The 20300-nt window shown below is 33.4% G+C and overlaps 1 protein-coding gene across 1 annotated transcript; it reads left to right on the top strand.

Annotated features, from left to right (window-relative positions):
- Positions 1 to 2530: 2530 nt before the first annotated feature.
- Positions 2531 to 6107, top strand: LOC111403706 (beta-galactosidase 15-like). The gene is made up of 12 exons (XM_023032305.1): positions 2531 to 2736; positions 2820 to 3028; positions 3105 to 3171; positions 3261 to 3497; positions 3570 to 3658; positions 3744 to 3849; positions 3946 to 4152; positions 4234 to 4592; positions 4673 to 4776; positions 4857 to 5194; positions 5284 to 5498; positions 5578 to 6107. Exons 1-12 carry the CDS (start codon positions 2572 to 2574, stop codon positions 5963 to 5965), a joined length of 2484 nt encoding a protein of 827 aa, XP_022888073.1. The 5' UTR covers positions 2531 to 2571; the 3' UTR covers positions 5966 to 6107.
- Positions 6108 to 20300: the final 14193 nt, after the last annotated feature.

Raw genomic sequence — 20300 nt, 5'->3', positions numbered from 1 at the left:
TGCAAAAAAAGGTGGAAAAATCGTATAGAAAATTACACCAAAATTGAGTAGTGTCTAACCATACTTTTGTTATGAGGTGTGGATAATAATCTCCTCCCATGTGATTAAAATTGGGACCATAGGAATGCAACAAAATGCATAATTTGGGATATCAAACAGTGAGGTGATTCAACCACTTGATTCTTATTTTCAAGAAAGAATGATTGAATTGAATTTATTTTCTAGTATGAAGCAAATTCTTTCATTGTATTGAAATTTTGAAGTTGAATTCCTTCCAGTATAGTATGTTTAAATGTGTGATTACATGATTGATTGGTTGTATTTTGAATCTTGAATTTTAAGATATGCAACTTTATGGGGTTCTTAACGACATTTTTACATATCGAAAATTAATGAAATTTTAGAATTACGTATCTCGTATGAGTAGAGTTAATCTGTAAAAATTTAATTAATTTTCATTTTTGCATTTGGGAGGAATTGAAACTCTAGTTGATTTTAAATAAACTTTAAAAAATTACTATTTCCTATTTATTGAGAATCGTAAAGAATGACATGACAAATCATTAAGAGCATAAGTGTTATAACGATTAATGATTCCTCAAATGTGATTAAAATGTGGTGCAAGAAATAAAAATTGTGATGCAAATATAATTATACTTTTTATACAATAATAATTGTCGAACAAAACCTATACAAATACAAATGTAGACGTGCACTTTATATTTAGCTTATTTTATAATTAGATTTATGGAGGAATGGTGAAGTGACAAATATATATTGGTGTATTAAATGATAAATAAACAATACACATGTGAATTAAATAATATGAAATATTTCTAAAATAATTGTGCCGTGATGATTTAATTAAAATATTAAAATTATTGTAATCGATTTCATAGTATGTGAAATAAATATTATTTTATATTGTTATCAGTTTTATACTCGCCGAACTGTTTGAATTCAAAACATTAACAACTTTTAATTAATATATTCTTTTAAGTTTGGACTCGAATTCAAGATTATGATATGGCGGTCAAAATCTTTTAACACTACATAAACTTCTATCTTCAATAAAATTATTGTGAATTTTCGAGAGAATTTGTAATTTATAATTATTTATAAGTAGATCAAATTCTATTTTTTACGAACACATTTTTTAATTAAGATACATAAAAACTAGCCAAACAAATGATGTTAAGAAAGAAATCAAATCAGATTATAATGTCAACATAATGCATTGCAATGAAAAATTAGGAAAGCAATTATGCTAACATCTTTTCTCCGTTTTGTAAAATATATAAACAATAAAACACAGGTAAATAAGAAGTATCTGAAATTTACAGAAATAAACTTTTTTTTGCCAAAATAAATATGAGAAGCTTATTAGTTTAGCAGTCTACTAATAACGTCATCGTCTGTTGCAAATCCATTGAAGTTTCCTTCTGAAAGGAGTGTAAAAACACCCAATCTGTGTGTGTGTGTTTTGGGCTTTGTAGACAAATTCTGATGAATGTGTCTTCTTCATCGAAGAAAAGTTTAGGGCTCTGTACCACGTTACTCTACATACATAGTTAATCTAAAACACTTCCAACATAAAAGCCGTGATGTTTGCTTTGGATTAAAATTCAATTAAAATTTAGATACATATTTCATGCGATTCATTACTTTATATGTTTTATTAATTTTTATCAATAATATACTAAAACTTTTATTTAATTTTAACACTAAATGGGGGCTTTATGATAATTAAACTTTAATATGAAGATTTGACACCTAATTCAATAAAAAGGGAAAATAATTTTATTGCACTACATTTTTTAATACACAATTCGACCAGAAATTTACATTTTTAAAATGTGTGAAGTTACTGAAATATTGTTTGGTTAAGAATTTGACATAAACTACTATATCTATATCCTTATCTGAATGCCGATTGATTTGCTTAAAAATTTAAATTTAAAAAAAAAAATTTGATTTTTGAAATAAAATATTTATTTTATCTTTGAACATATATATAATTTGTAAGTAACCTGCATCTATAACTTTTTCAAATGCTCGACACACCTTTTAGTTTTATGCCATTTTTAATTTTATTCCATGTTATTTGTGTCACGTTATTGATATATATCTATTTGAGTCGAATTTTATTGTTTGTCAAGGTATTTGTTATTATGCCAACTTAAAAACCTAATTGGATTGAACTATAAATAAATAAGTCGATAGAATATTTTTACAATTAATTAAAAATTATTACAATAATTTTTTAAAATTATAAATAAAAATACAAATTTAAAGAACATAATTTTCTTTTTCTTTTTTCCTCTTCAGAATCCAAAAATTATATGCAAAAGGTAGACTACAACTCTGTCAGTTTGAATATTGTTGTGCATGTAAATATCTGAGAAAGAAGATTATGTAATGTTTCGTGATAAGATTGAATAACTCAAGAAGAATTCAAATTGAATTCAACTAAATATCTTATCTTGAAAAGTATAAATAGATAGCAGGAGCCACGAGTATACACACATCCTATACTTTTTTTTTTTTTTTTATTTTCTATTCGATTTAGCAATGAGTTTTTCAAAAATTCATTTGCTTTTTGTGGGTTCACTATTGATTTTATTATGTAGTGCTTTTGCTGCTCAAGTTTCTCACGATGGACGAGCCATTACAATTGACGGCCAGCGTAAACTCATCATTTCTGGCTCGATTCATTATCCACGAAGCACTGTCCAGGTATAATAATAACATAACTATGACGATTCTTACCAGTAACTATTTTGCTTCTAATCTTTTTTTTTTTTTCCTGTAAAATTTAGATGTGGCAGGATTTGATCAAGAAAGCGAAAGAGGGAGGACTAAATGCTATTGAAACCTATGTTTTCTGGAATGCACATGAGCCCCTTCGTCGTCAGTATGATTTTAGTGGCAATCATGATCTCATAAGGTTCCTGAAGACGATCGAGGATCAAGGACTTTACGCTATTCTTCGCATTGGACCTTATGTTTGTGCCGAGTGGAACTATGGGTACCTACAAACTTACAAGTCATTTTTTCTCCTTATTAATTAAATTTTTGTAACATTAGATTATACAAATGTCCAGTGGATTTCCTGTGTGGTTACATAATGTGCCTGATATTGAGATGCGCACTGCCAACTCTGTTTTTATGGTAATTTACTCGATTACTTTCACTTACATATATATTGTTTGATTTTTTGTATTATGTATGACTGTAATGTGCGGTTATATAATTTTCAGAATGAGATGCAAAATTTCACTTCGTTGATAGTGGATATGGTTAAAAAAGAGAGTCTATTTGCCTCACAAGGAGGTCCTATTATTCTTGCACAAATCGAGAATGAATATGGGAATGTCATTTCGTCGTATGGAGACGCTGGAAAAGCATACCTTAATTGGTGTGCAAGCATGGCTGAATCACTCGATGTTGGAGTTCCATGGATTATGTGCCAAGAGAGTGATGCTCCCGAACCAATGGTATTAATTTTTCAATCTTTTTCATCACCAATATATGTCCTTAATTAAACTAATATTATAATTTTTTTGCAGTTGAACACATGCAATGGATACTATTGTGATCAATTCACTCCAGACAATCCAAACACCCCAAAAATTTGGACTGAAAATTGGACTGGATGGTAAGCTTATTCAAATGCTTAATCCTTTTTTCCTGATTATATTAATCAACTTCGAGTAAATTAATAACATATGTTCAAAATTTAGGTTTAAGAATTGGGGTGGTTTAGATCCTCACAGAACAGCTGAAGATGTTGCCTTCGCTGTTGCTCGGTTTTATCAGAATGGTGGCGCGGTACAGAATTATTACATGGTCAGTATGAAGATCAAAATTTACACTAAATACTGCTTCTTTTTTTGCCTTTTTTATCCCGAGCTAATAGATATTTTAATTATAATTGAATTTCAGTACCACGGTGGAACAAACTTTGGAAGAACAGCTGGTGGCCCATACATTACCACAACCTACGATTATGATGCACCCCTCAACGAATACGGTAGTCCGAATCAACCAAAATACGGGCATTTGACTCAGCTTCATAATATTTTGATGTCAATGGAAAAGACTCTCACTTATGGAAATATAACTAATACTGACTATGGAAATTCTTTATATGTAAGTATCAAATCATCCTCTCTCTTTTTTAATATGTTTTGCACAGTAAGATATATTTTTTACTTGAATATGTATCGACAGGGAACTGTTTATACCCTCGATAACACATCGAGCTGTTTCTTTGGCAATGCAAATGAGACAAGTGATGCTACGGTAAATTATCAAGGAGTTGACTACAATGTACCTGCATGGTCCGTCAGTATTCTTCCCGATTGTAAGACAGAAGTTTACAACACGGCTAAGCTAAACACTCAGACTAATTTGATGGTGAAGAAGTCGAATGAGGCTGAGGACGAACCCGCCTCTTTGAAATGGAGTTGGAGACCCGAGATTAATCTTGAACAAGCCACGGTTCAAGGAAAGGGACAAGTTTCTACAAACATGATTGTGGATCAAAAGGTTGCAAATGATGTTAGTGACTATTTGTGGTACATGCCCAGGTTAGTACATAGTAGTTAATTTTTCCATAGTTTTTCTTTGAGATAATTTTTTTGAATTCTTACATATAATTTCCAAACAGCGTTAAACTCGACAAGGATGATCCTATCTGGACCGATGATATGAGCATTCGCGTCAATGCAACTGGACATATTTTGCACGTTTATATAAATGGCGAATATCTTGGTAATAAATCTCACTATTCTATGCGATCAATCGAGCTTGAATTTTGCAATCTATTCATGAAAAAATTATGTTGTTGGCAGGTTCTCAGTGGGCAACATATGGTGTAACCAACTACGTATTTGAGAAGAAGGTTAAACTGAACCCGGGAATGAATCAAATAACATTACTTAGTGCAACCATTGGTTTTCAGAACTATGGTCCGAAGTTTGATGTTGTACAAGCTGGAATATCTGGACCAGTCGAGATCATTGGTAGGAAAGGCGACGAGACAATCATAAAAGATCTGTCATCGCACAAGTGGTCGTACAAGGTTGGATTGCACGGCTTGGATAACAAAATCTACAGTTCAGATGGTAAATTTACTGCTCCATGGAATACTGAAGATCTTCCTATTAATAGGATGTTGACATGGTACAAGGTAAATCGATCGAGTATTATGCTCTTTCTTTTAAACACTTTAAGCAAATATGGATGATATATATTTTTCTTAATTAATTTCATTCTCAGACTACATTCAAGGCTCCTTTAGGAGAAGATCCAATTGCTTTAGATATGCAAGGTTTAGGCAAAGGTGTCGCTTGGGTGAATGGAAATAGTATCGGTCGCTACTGGCCAAGTTATATGGCAGAAGATGACGGATGTTCGACTGATGTCTGTGATTATCGCGGTTCGTATTACAGCAGTAAATGTGACACGAACTGTGGTCAACCTACTCAAAGATGGTTGGTCTATCACAATCTTTGTTGTTAATAATTTTTGCAGAGAAAATCGAAAGATATACTTACAATACAATAATTGCAGGTACCACGTTCCGCGTTCCTTCATAAATGATGATGTTAACGAATTGGTGCTCTTTGAGGAATTTGGAGGAAACCCGACTCTTGTCAACTTCCAAACTATTAGAGTTGGAACAGCATGCGGCATTGCCTACGAGAACAAGGAAATGGAATTATCGTGCCAGGGACGTCCCATTTCTGCAATCAAATTTGCTAGCTTTGGCGACGTACAAGGAGCTTGTGGGTCATACGAAAATGGCAGCTGCACGGGCCGAAATGACGCACTATCAATAGTTCAGAATGCCTGTGTTGGGAAAGAATCTTGTACGGTTACAGGATCGGAAAGCATATTTGGTGCGGCCAACTGCGCCGACGGCATATCGAAGAAGCTTATTGTAGAAGCGCTTTGTTAGGTTTTAATTCCTTGTTGCTTTCATTTGCTGTCCACCAAAATTTTGTCGTTTTTTCAATTTATTGCTCGTTAGATGAGTAAATAATATTTAGCTCGTCCCTAATTGTTACGGAAACATTTTTTCTTATAATTTAAAATTGTAATATTTGTCTTCCATTTTTAGTCCAATTTGATTGTTAATTTTTTTTCCTTGTTCACATGCGTGATCTACTTGATTGCAAGTAGAGTCGACGCTAGACATGGAAGTGATTCGTCCTTTGTCTTGAAGTCTATCATTCCAAAATATATAAATTGGCGGCTTTTAGTATTCTCCCTCTGATTTATTTTTTTTTATCGATAAATATAAAATTTTATTGATCAAAATTTCATGTACAAGTACGCTAGGCATACCTTGGTAAGACAAAATAAAAGTTTCATACATTTACGTCGAGCATACCCAGGCAAAACAAAAGGAACAAAAATATGAACAAAAAAATATCAATGACCCGACACTAAAGACTCACAATGAATCAAGACATATGGATACAAAGAGAACGTGACTTTGTATACGTATGTCTTGATTCATGTTACAATGTAATCCAAATATGGTCTAAGGTCTTCAAAGATCTTTCCATTCCTAGCAAACCAAATGTAATAAATGGTACTAGCAAGAGCAATCCTCTTGGCCGTGCTAAGCCACGATGTCCCACGAGCCTCTTTTTTTATTCACTTCAACGCACTGGAAAGTGTAGACATAGATCTTCTAATACCAAGCCACTGTTTGATCTTTCCCAATAAGGATGACGTGAAAGAACGCTCAAAGAAGAGGTGCTGGCTTGTTTCCACCATATGTCCACAAAGAACACAATTCCGGTCAATCTCCAAGTATTGCAATTTATCTTTAGTAAGGAGTTTAGATTGGACTTCTAACCAAAGCTAAAAAGAGTGCTCCGGTGTTATGCAAGAGCTCCAAACATCTATTGCCCGAATTCTTTTACTTCCTCTTGGCCGGAAACAAAATCATATGCTCTACTCGCGCAAAAATTTTCCGCTGTAGACCAGGGATTGAATCTGTCCAAAACTGCTTCAGTAATAGGCCATGGAATTGCGTCTGCCTGAATTGTCTCATCTTGTTGATTTGAGGCTAATCGACCCGGAGAAATCAAGCTATTTCTCCCCTCCACTTGGCCGAACTGCACGGTCAGTCCCCGTGTATAAATATGGACAGAAACAACAATTTTAACATTGAATCCCTGATTTCCAGCAACTGTTTGAATAGAGGAGAGTCGTCTTTCTGTCGTGAAACCTCCCAAATACTAGCTCCTTTAAGATAAAATTGATTAACCCAACGCATCCAAAGAGTTTCCTTTTTTGATGGATATTCCAAAGAGATTTAGCCACCGTTTGGCCTCCATAAATTTTCATTCCATTACATTTCATTTTTTCTCTTCTATTTTCAATCACTCAATCTTCCATAAAATTATATTACATCGAAAACTTTTCCTTTTTTTTTAACCACTCATTTTTCCAAAAAAAAAAAAAAAAAAAAAAAACACTATTCCACTCATTCCATTGCTACAAAATTGGAGCCAAACAAGGTCTTAGCAAGTAAAATAGAATTCCTACTCTTCATATCTTTGAACCCGAGACCTCCTTCATCTTTCGGTAGGCAAACATCCCTCCAAGCTACCAAAAGCTTTTTGGAACTCCAAAGAAATTTCCGACAAAGACTAATAATTCTAGAAATAATTGTACCCAGGATCGAAAAAATAGAAAGCCAAAAGCATTCATCACCTTGAAGAACCACCCTAATAAGTTCCACCTTACCGGTATAAGATAAAGAGAAGCAATTCCAAGCACTAATATAAGCTACAATTTTTTCAAGAAACAGAGCATAACAACTAACTTTGAGCATTTTCGAAGCAATAGGGATACCCAAATAATGGAATGGCACAGTACCCTTTGGAAATTTGTGAATTCAAGGATATCATCAAGCTCTTGTCCATGAATACCAGTCGTGAACAAACTGGATTTTAAAATGTTCATCCTCGAACCCGATGCAAGACCAAAATTGAAAAGGCAATCCATTAAAATTTGCATCGATATAACATCTCCTCTTGCAAAGAGCATCAAGTCATCCGCAAAAGCTAAATGAGTAATCTTTAAGGGGCCACAGTTAGGGTGAAACTTGAGCTCACTACCATTTGAGACAGTCTTAACCATTCTTGAAAAATATTTAAGACAAAACACAAACAAGAAGGGTGATAAAGGGTCACCTTGCCGGAGGCCTTTCCCACCTTTGAAGAAGCCATGTATACTCCCATTAAAGGCCGTATATGTTGGAGAAGTAACACATTCTATTACCCATTGTATAAATCTCGAAGGAAAGCACAACCCTTCAAGAACTTCTTTAAGGAAATCCCAACTCATCGAATCATAAACTTTCCTTAGATCAATCTTTAAGAGGCATCTAGAAGCAACCATCTTCCTATTATATTGTCTCATGAGTTCTTGGGCAAGATGGATATTTTCCGTCATACTCCTACCTTTAAAAAAAGCGGCTTATGCACGATCCACAATGCTACCCAAGATAGGCCTCAATCTCGAAGTAAGGATTTTAGTGATCTCTTTGTAGATAACATTGCAACAAGATATAGGTCTCCATCTGATTTCTATTTATTATTGATAAGTATCTTGCTCGAAGGAATGCTAGACTTGCAAGGCTGACAAGTATTTAGACAAATGCAGTAGCATTTACCACCTCAACTCCCAATTTTGCCCTCATATTGCACAACTCACGTGGAACAAATGGGAATAAATTCAAACCATATTCATGAGGGTTAAAACGGTCAATGTGCAATGTTGATACGGATCAAAGATAACACACGCAAGCTACGTGGGTCCGATTGATGTGGCCAGAACTTCAAATTAGTCTCTATAAACATTGCGCCCAACGGTCCAAATTTTTGTTTTAATTGGTACCGAACAAGGGTCTTAGTATCAAGAATTTGTCACAAAGAATGCTGACTTCTATCACGTTAGGGACCAGGTCGGATTCTAGCTCGGTTCCCGTTCTCATGCTAGTCCGTCTTTTCCGTTCTTTCCCTTGGGCTCAGCGCAATTCATATAATGTGTCCATGTTATATATTTATAATATAAATATAAAATGTGAAAGAAATAATTAAATTAGATGAAGTGTCCAAGTGGTGGGAAATAGCATTTGTATGTGACGTCAGGGATTCGAGTCACTTCCCACGTAATTATTAAAAAGTCTTGATTGAGGCCTTGGGTTGTGAGCTCTTGGGTTTCCTTAACTTAAAAAAAATATATTATAATAATAATTATTATTATTATTATTATTATTTTTATTATTATTATTATTATTATTATTATTATTATTATTTCATTTATTTTAGAAATTATTTAAGGGGTCAAACTATTGAGGCCTTGGGCTGTGGCCTCTTGGGTTTCCTTAACTTAAAAATAAAAATAAATAAATAAATAAATAATTATTATTATTTCATTTATTTTAGAAATTATTTAAGGGGTCAAACTAACCAGTATCTTCTATCATTTTTTATAACAACCCACTACTAACAGTTATTAAATACCACTACTCACAGTCATTAACATTTTGTATTATTCTCTAGTCATGGAAGAGATAGTTACTTCCAGTTTCAACTATATAAACTCATGTCTTGCTTTGGAAAAGACACACATCAAAGAAAACAAAAAATCATTTGAAAAGAAATCTTATTTCTCTTGTTCTGAATTTTATACTCGATTTTTACATATATCCTGGAGCACCTTTGAGAGTTCTAAAAAATATTCGTGATTGCTGCACAAGGGTTTACTATCGTTGTATCCTGTGAGTGATTGTCCACGGAATTCACAGCAGTTATCAATAAGCAATTTCACTTTAGGACATTGTACTTTCACGAGACTCGATCGAATGATAAGTTTTATATTTTTACATTTTATTGTTCTGAACGTTATTGCAACTAATTATTTTTCCAACGGTCCACAGACAGGATTGCCTCATCAATAGCATTCACCCTGAGGAGTCCTTGTTCTACTAGGTTCAATAACTCAATGGAAAATGATAATGTTGGAGTCTCAAAAAAGCATCTTGAAAACTACATGACAAAGTGATGTTTCAGACTAAGCGTTCCCCCACTGATATATCTGCCTTGGTCTCGTAAGGATTAAACTATTTTGTCAGAAAATGTTTGTCCACATAATTGACTTGTACTTAGATGAGCGTGGGATCCGCAAGAATAAAATGTGCCAAATTTGGCTAAGCTTAAAAAAATTAAGTTATGACTGCTTATAAGTAGCTGATTAAGTTTTAAAATATTTAATTTTCCGTTGACCACAAGTTATTTATTTTTCTTAAGTAGTTAACTTTGTTTACTTAAAATGTAGAAAAAGTTAACTTTATTCTAGCATCTTTACTTTTACCAAAAAGACACTTTTTTTTAATTGATCACGATTATTAAAAAAATAAATAAGTTTTTTTTTTTTTTTTTTTAACTAAAAGGAAGAAAAACTGACTTAGTCGTACATCTTTAGAAATTAGTATTTAATAAACAGATAAAAAAAATCCATTACAATTAGAAATAAGTTACTTATTCAACATCTTAAAACTTTCTTTTCTAAGCTAAGCCAACATACACAAATTGGATCACCATCTAGAAACGTGCCAGTACCATAAATCCTAAGAGCATCTTTAAATAACTCTTTATTTTGAAAGAGCATATTTGTAACTTAGATAGTATCTATAAATTTAGAGAGTAAAATTTTTTAAATATTCCAACAATTTCTTTATCTTTAACACTTAATTCTACTTCTCCCAATGTGTGTTTATTATTTTTCTATCATTTATATTCGCCAACTTCCATTCAAATTATTACATTATTTTAGTCCATTTTCCTTATAATTTTTGTTAAAATCAATATATGGAGTATAATGTATTGAAAATTTGAATGTGTTTAATTTGAAGAGTCAAACTCATTCTTTATTTTAAAATATTATTAGGATTATTAAAACATAATTTTGAGAATTGACTCTTTCAAATACAAAGCATTCCACCTTTAAAGAGTATTTTGGAGATGCTTAATAGAGAGTGGTGGCTCTTCAAATTTAGAGAGTTAATCTCACTCTTTATTCTTAATATACAATGGTTGCATTTAATGAGTCAAAAATCTTAATACTCTACTTCTAAAACTATTCAAACCATATTAAATAGATTGATCATTGATATATAAAAATTATGTTAAATGAAATATGAGAAGAAGAAACTAATAAATGTTTTTTGAGAAAAGCAAAATGAAGAGTTAAAATAGGGAATATTATTGAAGTGCATTAAAAATTTTGACTTTCTAACTTTTTTAGATTATAATGCATAAAATAGAATTCATAAATAAAGAGCTTCTTGAAAATAATTTAACCTGTTTTAACGAGCCATGGTGAAAAAATATGTTGACAGAAACCTCACAACCAAGCTAAGGACATGTGCACTCAACGTCTCAACCCATTGGATGGAAAACCTTTTCGAATAGAAAGGAATTTCTTGTTGAGCTAATATTCTGAAAGGAAATCCTCGCATGTCGATTAACATGTAAAAGACAGTAATGCCCCGACTTTACAAATACCTATACATAGTTCACTTTCTAAAGAGAAAAATGTATGAACAACCTCTAGCCAATTGGAGTGCTGAAATGCCAGAAAAATAATTATTGTTAATTCTGCCAAAAAGCATACTAGATATATACAGCGTTACTAGAATATTTTTTTTTATTTTTGAAAATGAATAATCTATTATTGTAGAGAGCTCTAGAGACTTAATATTAACTATTGATTTTTCTTGATCTCCACCGTACATTTCAAAGTGGTAGAAGCATAAATACAAAGAATGGTGTAGCCCATCAAGTAAGAGTGTGTTAAAGTGAAGTTGATAGCGAGTATTTATGTGATGGTAAGTGACAACTTGTAAAAACTTATATTAAGTGAGTTTTAGCTTTGAGTAAACAAAGCTCGCTCTCTCTCTCTCTCTCTCTCTCTCTCTCTCTCTCTCTCTCTCTCATACAATTCGCCTATTTTCCCATTTCTTTTTCAACTTATACTAAGTGAGTTTTAGCTTTGAGTAAACAATTCTGTGTGTTCTTCCAAAACATAGAAAGGAAATCTAAGCAGAAAAATAGTATTTTTTTTTTTTTTAATGTAATGAATTAGTAATGGAGTTTATGTCCATTTGCTTGAACCAAGACTCAGCATTTTGATAATGGAAGTCATCATCCATCATCCACATCATATCATTGGTTTGAGTCACATCTGCCTGTGTAACAAAGGCCAAATGTTAAACTGCATATGCAGTCTAACCTTCTAAATGAATGCACTTTTCAATAAGAAGATTTAGTAAATGTTGAATTTAAGGCTATGAGAAAATTGGGATTTACTTGAATCATTGCAGCACTAATAAAATCATTAACTTGTGTGTCGACCTTGAAGTCAAAAAGAAGGGGATCATCCTGCATTTTAACAAGTTGAGAAGCTTAAGTATGGGCTTATACAACGATGAAGATTGTTGGGACTAACTAATATTTGGTTGAAGATAGAATCTGGACTCGAATGGGTTTATCATCTACTTCAAAATGGAACCCAATGGTGAACTATAATGAACATGAAATGCATCAGTAAACATCTGCAAGGATTAAGACATCCAATTTACAAAATAACGAAGCAGTTTAACAGAAAATGTGTACAGACCACCATTTTCATTCATAACCTGTGAAGAGGAGCCAAATGTCCTGGAAGCCAGCCATAAAAATTTAAGAGATTTATCTGCCTTAAATCTTCCCCTATCTTGATAATCAATCCATACAAAATAAATGGAATGAAATCCCAGCTATAGAAACAAAAAGACAAATAAACAAATGAAAGATGGAAGTAAGAACAAAAAATTTGTAATATATAAACGTGTAATATCCAATCCACAGATTATAGACTTGGGTTGTGTTAAATTGACAGTTCTTTGAATTTCAACAACTGTCTTATAAATACCTCGGGCACCAAGTTGGTAATCTTGAACCTGCAGATTGTCCAAATGGATCAATCTGCCACGATGAGTCTTATTGAACTAGCTCTTTATTTTTTTATTTTTTTTTTTATTTTTTTGATCGGTAAATGTATTGAACTGGCTCTTTATTAGTTGATGGCCAAGGGTTGTTAGCTCAATCATGTCTATATAATGAGTAGTTGCTTCATCATGCATACTACACCAACTACCAAGATAGTCCCTGAATATTTTCTGAATTGGGATAAGTAAGACACAATTGAAAGCCTCTATACATTAGGAAACAAAAGAGGATTCTTTTGATTTCTATTCGATGTGGAAATCATGTGAATCCCATTAAAAGTAGGAAAATTAAATCGTATTCTATTCAAAAGATCAAATCTTTACCTGCTTGCTTTCAAGAAGCTCAATTTTTCAATCATGCAAATTAATCAGCAATAAAGAGATCCCTGAATAACTCATACGACAATACTATTCCATAAATCATGCTGAAGTTAAATTTTAAAGCATTGTGACAGCTTACCAAGCCGGATACCATCTCATGAATTAAATTAATGTCATACCCAATCTAATTAAGATTAGATCTCACTTGACTTACATGCATAATATTAGTGAGTGTATCAATAAATAAAAATATGTTTGCTTTGATGCAAGTTGTGTGGTAACTATTATTTTTATCTATTGAACATCATCACTAACATACCCCAAACTTCAGCAAACATATGAATACAGATGAGCACCATATATTGGTAACTTAATCCTTGCTCACACTAAGTTCATTCTTATGCGTGAAAGTCATATAATAGACGATAGAGACAATGTTCATGACTCTTTTGAATTGTCAAGATTTCTTATTTGCTTTCACTTCAAGGAAATTTGCCTAATATTCGGGAAGTAATGGGACGTGAAGACTAAAATCACGCCAAGCATAAAGCTTATAAAAATTTTTGAGGTTAAATAGATGCAGTGCACCTAATGATATTTTCAACATTAGCCTCTTTTTTCTCCTTTTTATTTCTATAGTGTTTTCTTTCAAATATTCTTCAATTTTTCCCCACATTTACCTAACTCAGGATGTTTTTTCAAATTCATGTGAGACAATAAATAATGAAAATACCTTAGCCCCCATTTGGTAGCAATTTTTTACCCCCAAAAAATCAATTTTTTTACCGTTATTTCACTATTTCAGCCGTTATTTTTTACTTATTTACTCACAGGTGGGCCACTTTCTCTCTAACGGTCAAAAAATCAATTTTAATAATCACTATTGAACAAGCCCTTAATATGATAAAAATTCTTGACAAATACTGTACAACGTCACAATCCCCTCATGCCTAGGTAAATGAAAATATCAACATTTAGACCTTTACACCTTCGTCACCCACCATTCATTTATACTTTATTAACTTGAAAACTTCTAAAAAGAAAAACAACACAAATTGAAAGCCACGGTTAGCCAACTCAAGGGAATTTTTTCAAATTCCTGGCAAATAATAAACGATGAAATGCTAACAAGACCTTAAGTTGATAAAAATCTTGATGAACTGTATAGAATCACAATTCCACATGCCCAGGAAAATGAAAAGATTGAAAACTGTTAATTAATCTATATTTATTTCAACTTAAAACTATTAAAAGGAAAGTAGCATAGATTGAAACCATAAAATGATATTCAAGACAAAGAAACTAAAATAACAAAAGAAAATAAAAATTCATGACGAACTTACAGATTCTATGTAGGAATAGCCAATAGGCAACATTGTGAGCCTCGGAAGAGGACTTCTAGTCAAGGGCAGCGAGTATGGCTCGAGCCACTCTATTTGCTATCACTTTCCTCCATTTTTCCAAAGTATTTTCAACTTCGACAAATGAAATAGAGATGGGTTTCTCTAAATTCTTTTCTACCTTTCAAGTTGAGATTCCAAATAAAATTTCATTTCAATAAAAAAAAAATATATATATATATAAACCTTGCAGATCTGAAAACCATACAATAAAATTGAACCGCCATACCTTCGATTCATAGCAAAAATCTTTATTTACTTACCAAAAAACCTTGTTTCAATAGTTCTTTCGATTGATATATGATGAAAACTTCAAAACTCTGCAAAAGAAAACAAAAATAGAGGGTTAAAACATTTAGGATGGTCAGCACTGCACCGAAGAGCTTTGACAAAATTACACAGCATATGGACAAAATTGTGGGAAAAAAGAAATTGAAGAGAGAAGGAAGGAGAATGGACGAATGTATTGAAATGTGTAAATAAATCATAACAGAAAGATTGAGAGGTTCCAAGGATATTAGCTATGATAGAGATTATTTGAATTTAAATTAAAGTAGCTATTTTCGTGAGATTAGTTATGTAAATTCTTGTATATAACCTGCATATGTATTTTGTGTAACTCAATGAAGTTGAGCATATTTCTCCTTCAATTACTTCAGATTTTTCTATAATCACTGAACTTTTCATGGTATTAGAGCATTGCCTGGGAATCTTCTCTGATTAGAAGCAACCAGTATTCACTCTTTGTTCATACATCATGAGCGGAGATAAATCAATAGCCTCAAACTCCATTGGAGACACCTCCAGGGAAAACACCTCAGACCCGTTTCATTTGCACTCTTCTGATCACCGAGGTGTGAGTCTTGTTTCCAAACTATTGAATGGTGACAACTATGCTACCCGAAGTAGGTCAATGAGCATTGCTCTCAGTTTCAAAAACAAAATAGGATTCATAGATGGCTCCATCGAAAAGCCCTCTACAGATGATGAAAAATATGCAGCTTGGAAGAGATGCAATGACATGGTGTTATCGTGGATCCTAAATTCTATTGATCCACCATTGTCAAACAGTGTTATCTACACAGAGTTGGCTTTGAGTGTTTGGGAAGATCTGAAAGATCGTTTCTCTCAAAACAACACTCCAAGAATATTTCAGCTGAAAATGGAGATTGCTTCTTTACACTAAGAAACCATGTCTGTCACTGCCTACTACTCCAAGATGAAGGGCTTATAGGATGAGCTGTCATCCCATAATGATGTCCTAGTATGTACTTGTTCTGCAAGTCAAGACTTGTTGAACAAGATCAACTAAATAAAGTAATGCAGTTCTTAATGGGATTGAATGACACCTACTCAACAATTCGTGGTCAAATATTGTTAATGCAACCATTACCCTCTATTGGAAAGATTTATGCAATGGTTTTGTAAGAAGAAAAACAAGGAGATATCACTATTTCGAGAGAAGCAATGCTAGCAAGTGTAAGAAAATTAGGGAACTATATACAGCAGAAGGGAAGATCAAAACATCATTGTTCACACTGTAATGGTACTAATCACACAGTGGACAAGTGCTATCATTTACATGGATTCAATACCAACCACAAGTACAACAAACGGTCAAATAATGGAGAAGTAAAGAAGTCACAACCAAATGTTAATAATGTTCATGCAGAGGTGCCCTTCTTCACGCTAGAGTAGTATCAACAACTATTGAACTTGCTCAATAACAAAGGTAAAAGTGGTATGGATCAGCCTCAAGCAAATGCCACATGTCAGTTTGTCCCATCTTGCTTGATTACTGGCTCTCAAAAAAATGAGTTGAAATAATGGATCATAGATACAGGTGCTACTGATCACATTCCAGCCACCACTTTCATGTTTAAAACCATGTCGAAACCAAAGTACCCATACGTTGGATTGCCAAATGGTCAAAAGGCCCAAGTTACGAAAGTTGGAACAATAATAATTGACTACAAACTCAAAATTTTAGATGTCTTACTTGTTCCAAGCTTTCATATAAATCTTTTATCTGTAAGTAAGATGACAAAGGACTTGAATTGTTCACTTGCCTTTCTCCCAAATTTCTGTATTTTGCGGGACCTGGAAAAGATGAAGATGATTGGTTTGGGGAGGCAGCATAATGGTCTATATTACCTTACATCAATGCCACAAATAAACCAAGCCAAACACCTCTTGCAAACAGCCTTTGGCATCAAAGACTTGGACACCAATCATCATCACCCCAGAAACATCTCATGGAATCTAGTTTAGGAGTTTCTTTTGCTTCCAATAAAGTTTGTGATACCTGCCATCGTGCAAAACAAATCAAACTTTCTTTTAGCTTAAGTTCAATAAAAACACAATCTTGCTTTAAATTAATTCATTGTGATATATGGGGTACTTTTAGAGTACCATCACTTACTTGTGCTTACTATTTCCTGACAATTGTTGATGATTATTCAAGATACACATGGGTATATCTTATGCGTTTCAAGTCAGAGACTCAAGGTATACTCAAATCATTATTTTCTTTAGTTCATACCCAATTTAATGTGCAAGTTAAAAGAATTCAGTCAAATAATGGAAAAGAGTTCACTTCAATGATTCATTTCTTTCGTGAAAAAAGAGTTTTATTTGAACATAGTTGCACCATAACTCCACAACAAAATGGAGTGGCCGAAAGCAAACATAGGCACATTTTAAACACTGCTAGAGCTCTAAGATTTCAAGCTAACTTGCCTTCACATTTTTGAGGAGAATGTGTCCTTACCGCAATGTATCTTCTCAATAGAACACCCACACTTCTTCTTGCCCAAAGGACACCTTATGAGCTTCTCTACAAGCATATTCCTGACTACACTCACTTAAAAGTCTTTGGATGCCTTTGTTACACCGCTAATATCAATCCTATACATAAATTTGATCCTAGAGCCAAAAAGTGTCTTTTCTTAGGTTGTCCCCCAAGTCAAAAAGCATACAAGGTGATGGATTTAGAAAATAAAAAAGTGTTCACAAGTCGAGATGTCATTTTTCATAAAACACATTTTCCTTATGGCTCTACTACACCTACCACCAAGACCATTATACCCGTTTTGCCAATTCTAGCAACATACATGTTAGATAACTCTTCATTGACTGGACCATCTACACTATCTACAACATGTGGTGATACACAAGAACATTTTACCAACCCCACTTTACTCGAGACCCCACCATCACCAATCCAGCAAGCTATACCCAGACGGTCAACAAGAATTCACCATCCCTCTATATGGCTTAAAGACTTCCAATACCCTCATGTCACTACGCTACAGCCTCATTCTGATTCATCATCTTCAACGTCAGGTCACAAGCTAGGTACGCGATATCCTCTTGCCAATTATATTTCATATGATAAACTGTCATCTTCGCACCTTCAATTGGTTTCCTCCATTTCTAAAACATTGGAACCAAGTACATATGAACAAGCTACAGGTGATCCAAATTGGGAAGAGGCAATGAAGCAAGAAATTCAAGCACTGGAAAGCAATAATACCTAGACATATACACCTTTACCTGTTGGGAAAAAGGCTATTAGATGTAAGTGGGTATACAAAATAAAGTACAATTTTGATGGGAGCATTGATAGGTACAAAGCGCATTTAGTAGCAAAGGGATACACACAAGTTGAAGGTCTTGACTACAATGACACTTTTGCTACAGTTGCCAAACTTGTCACAATACGCTGTATACTTGCTATTGCTATTGCGAAACAATGGTCACTTCATCAACTTGATGTCCAAAATGCATTTTTGCATGGGGACCTTTTTGAAGAAGTTTATATGAGGCCACCACCTGGCTTTAGTTGACGAGGGGAGAACCAACACCTATTTTGTTGACTAAATAAGTCTCTATATGGCTTAAAACAAGCTTCTAGAAATTAGTATGCAAAATTTTCAGGTGCAATCTGTAAAGCGGGATACAAACAGTCGAAGGCAAATTATTCTCTATTCACTAAGTCTAAAGGCCAATCGTTTACTGCTGTTTTAATTTATGTAGATGACATGATAATAACTGGAAACAATAGTGAAGCAATCAAAGCACTAAAGGAGTTTCTCAACCAACAATTCAAGATCAAATATTTGGGTAAGTTGAAGTATTTTTTGGGCATCGAAGTGGCAAAATCAAGTTCAGGAATATGTATTTCACAAAGAAAATATACACTGGACCTTCTTGATGAAGCAAGGATGTTAGGAGTTTCACCAGCTACTACTCCAATGGAGCAAAATCTAAAATTAAGACCTTCACAAGAGAAGCCACTCAATAATCCATTAGCATACAGAAGATTGATTGGGAAGCTCATAGACCTCACAATATCCAGACTTGATATTCAATACTCAGTTCATTTATTAAGCTTGTTCATGGGTCAACCTAGAAAACCACATATATGAAGCAGCAATGAGAGTGCTTAGATATTTGAAAGATTCATGTAGACGAGGATGACTATTTTCATCAAAAAGTGACTTTAAACTGACTGCGTATTGTGATGCTGACTAGGGTGGATGTCCAACTACAAGAAGATCAGTAACAGGATATTGCATTTACATTGGTATATCTCACTTATTTTTTGGAGAACAAAGAAACAAACAACCGTTTCAAGATCTTCTGCTCAGATAGAATATCGAGTCATAGCAAAAGTAATATGCGAACTAACTTAGCTTAGATACCTATTCAAAGATCTTGGGATACTGATCAAAGCACCAACAAACTTGCGTTGTGACAACCAGGCAGCTTTACACATAGCTGCAAATCCAGTTTTCCACGAGAGAACTAAACACATTGAGATGGATTGTCATGTGGTTTGAGACAAGTCAATTAACTACAAAATTTACTGCATCTCAGACACAGGTTACTGACATATTTACTAAAGCTCTTGGAAAGAGGCCCTTTTATTCACACATGAGCAAGTTAGGGACAATCAATATTCATGCTCCAACTTGAGGGAGAGTGTTGAGATGTGTAAATAAATCATAACAGAAAGATTGAGAGGTTCCAAGGGTATTAGCTATAGTAGAGATTAGTTTGAATTTAAATTAATGTAGCTATTTTCTTGGGATTAGTTATGTGAATTCTTGTATATAACCTACACGTGTATTTTGTATAACTCAATGAAGTTGAGCATATTTCTCCTTCAATTACTTCAGATTTTTCTGTAATCATTGGATTTTTCAGAATGTGTTGAGAATGGAGGAAATGAGCATGGGATGCTGAGTGCAAAAATGAAGAAAAAGTTAGAAAATAAAGAGAAATGATTAAAAAAGTACAATAATGCGTGCTTCAAATAAAATAAAAGGGATAAAATATTTAAAATATGACATCATCATGATGCCTTATGAATAGTTACAAACTTTTCCCTTTTATATATTGTAGTGAGACTAGTGACTAGGAATGCAAACTTCTAGATTACTAATTGACTTATCACATGTAAGTCTAGTATTAGGCCCTATTTGACCCACATT

Source organism: Olea europaea, chromosome 11 (assembly GCF_002742605.1).
Source record: "Olea europaea var. sylvestris chromosome 11, O_europaea_v1, whole genome shotgun sequence".
In the NCBI taxonomy this organism is placed as follows: domain Eukaryota; kingdom Viridiplantae; phylum Streptophyta; class Magnoliopsida; order Lamiales; family Oleaceae; genus Olea; species Olea europaea.
The sequence above is the reverse complement of the archived record's forward strand: the minus strand, read 5'-3'. Positions and strand labels throughout refer to the sequence as shown.

Excerpts from the sequence above, each read along its gene's own strand:
- LOC111403706 (XM_023032305.1), top strand. The coding sequence starts at position 2,572 with ATGAGTTTTTCAAAAATTCATTTGCTTTTTGTGGGTTCACTATTGATT. Across the intron at positions 3,172-3,260 it reads CTGCCAACTCTGTTTTTATG|AATGAGATGCAAAATTTCAC; the intron begins GTAATTTACTCG and ends TATAATTTTCAG. Across the intron at positions 4,593-4,672 it reads TATTTGTGGTACATGCCCAG|CGTTAAACTCGACAAGGATG; the intron begins GTTAGTACATAG and ends ATTTCCAAACAG.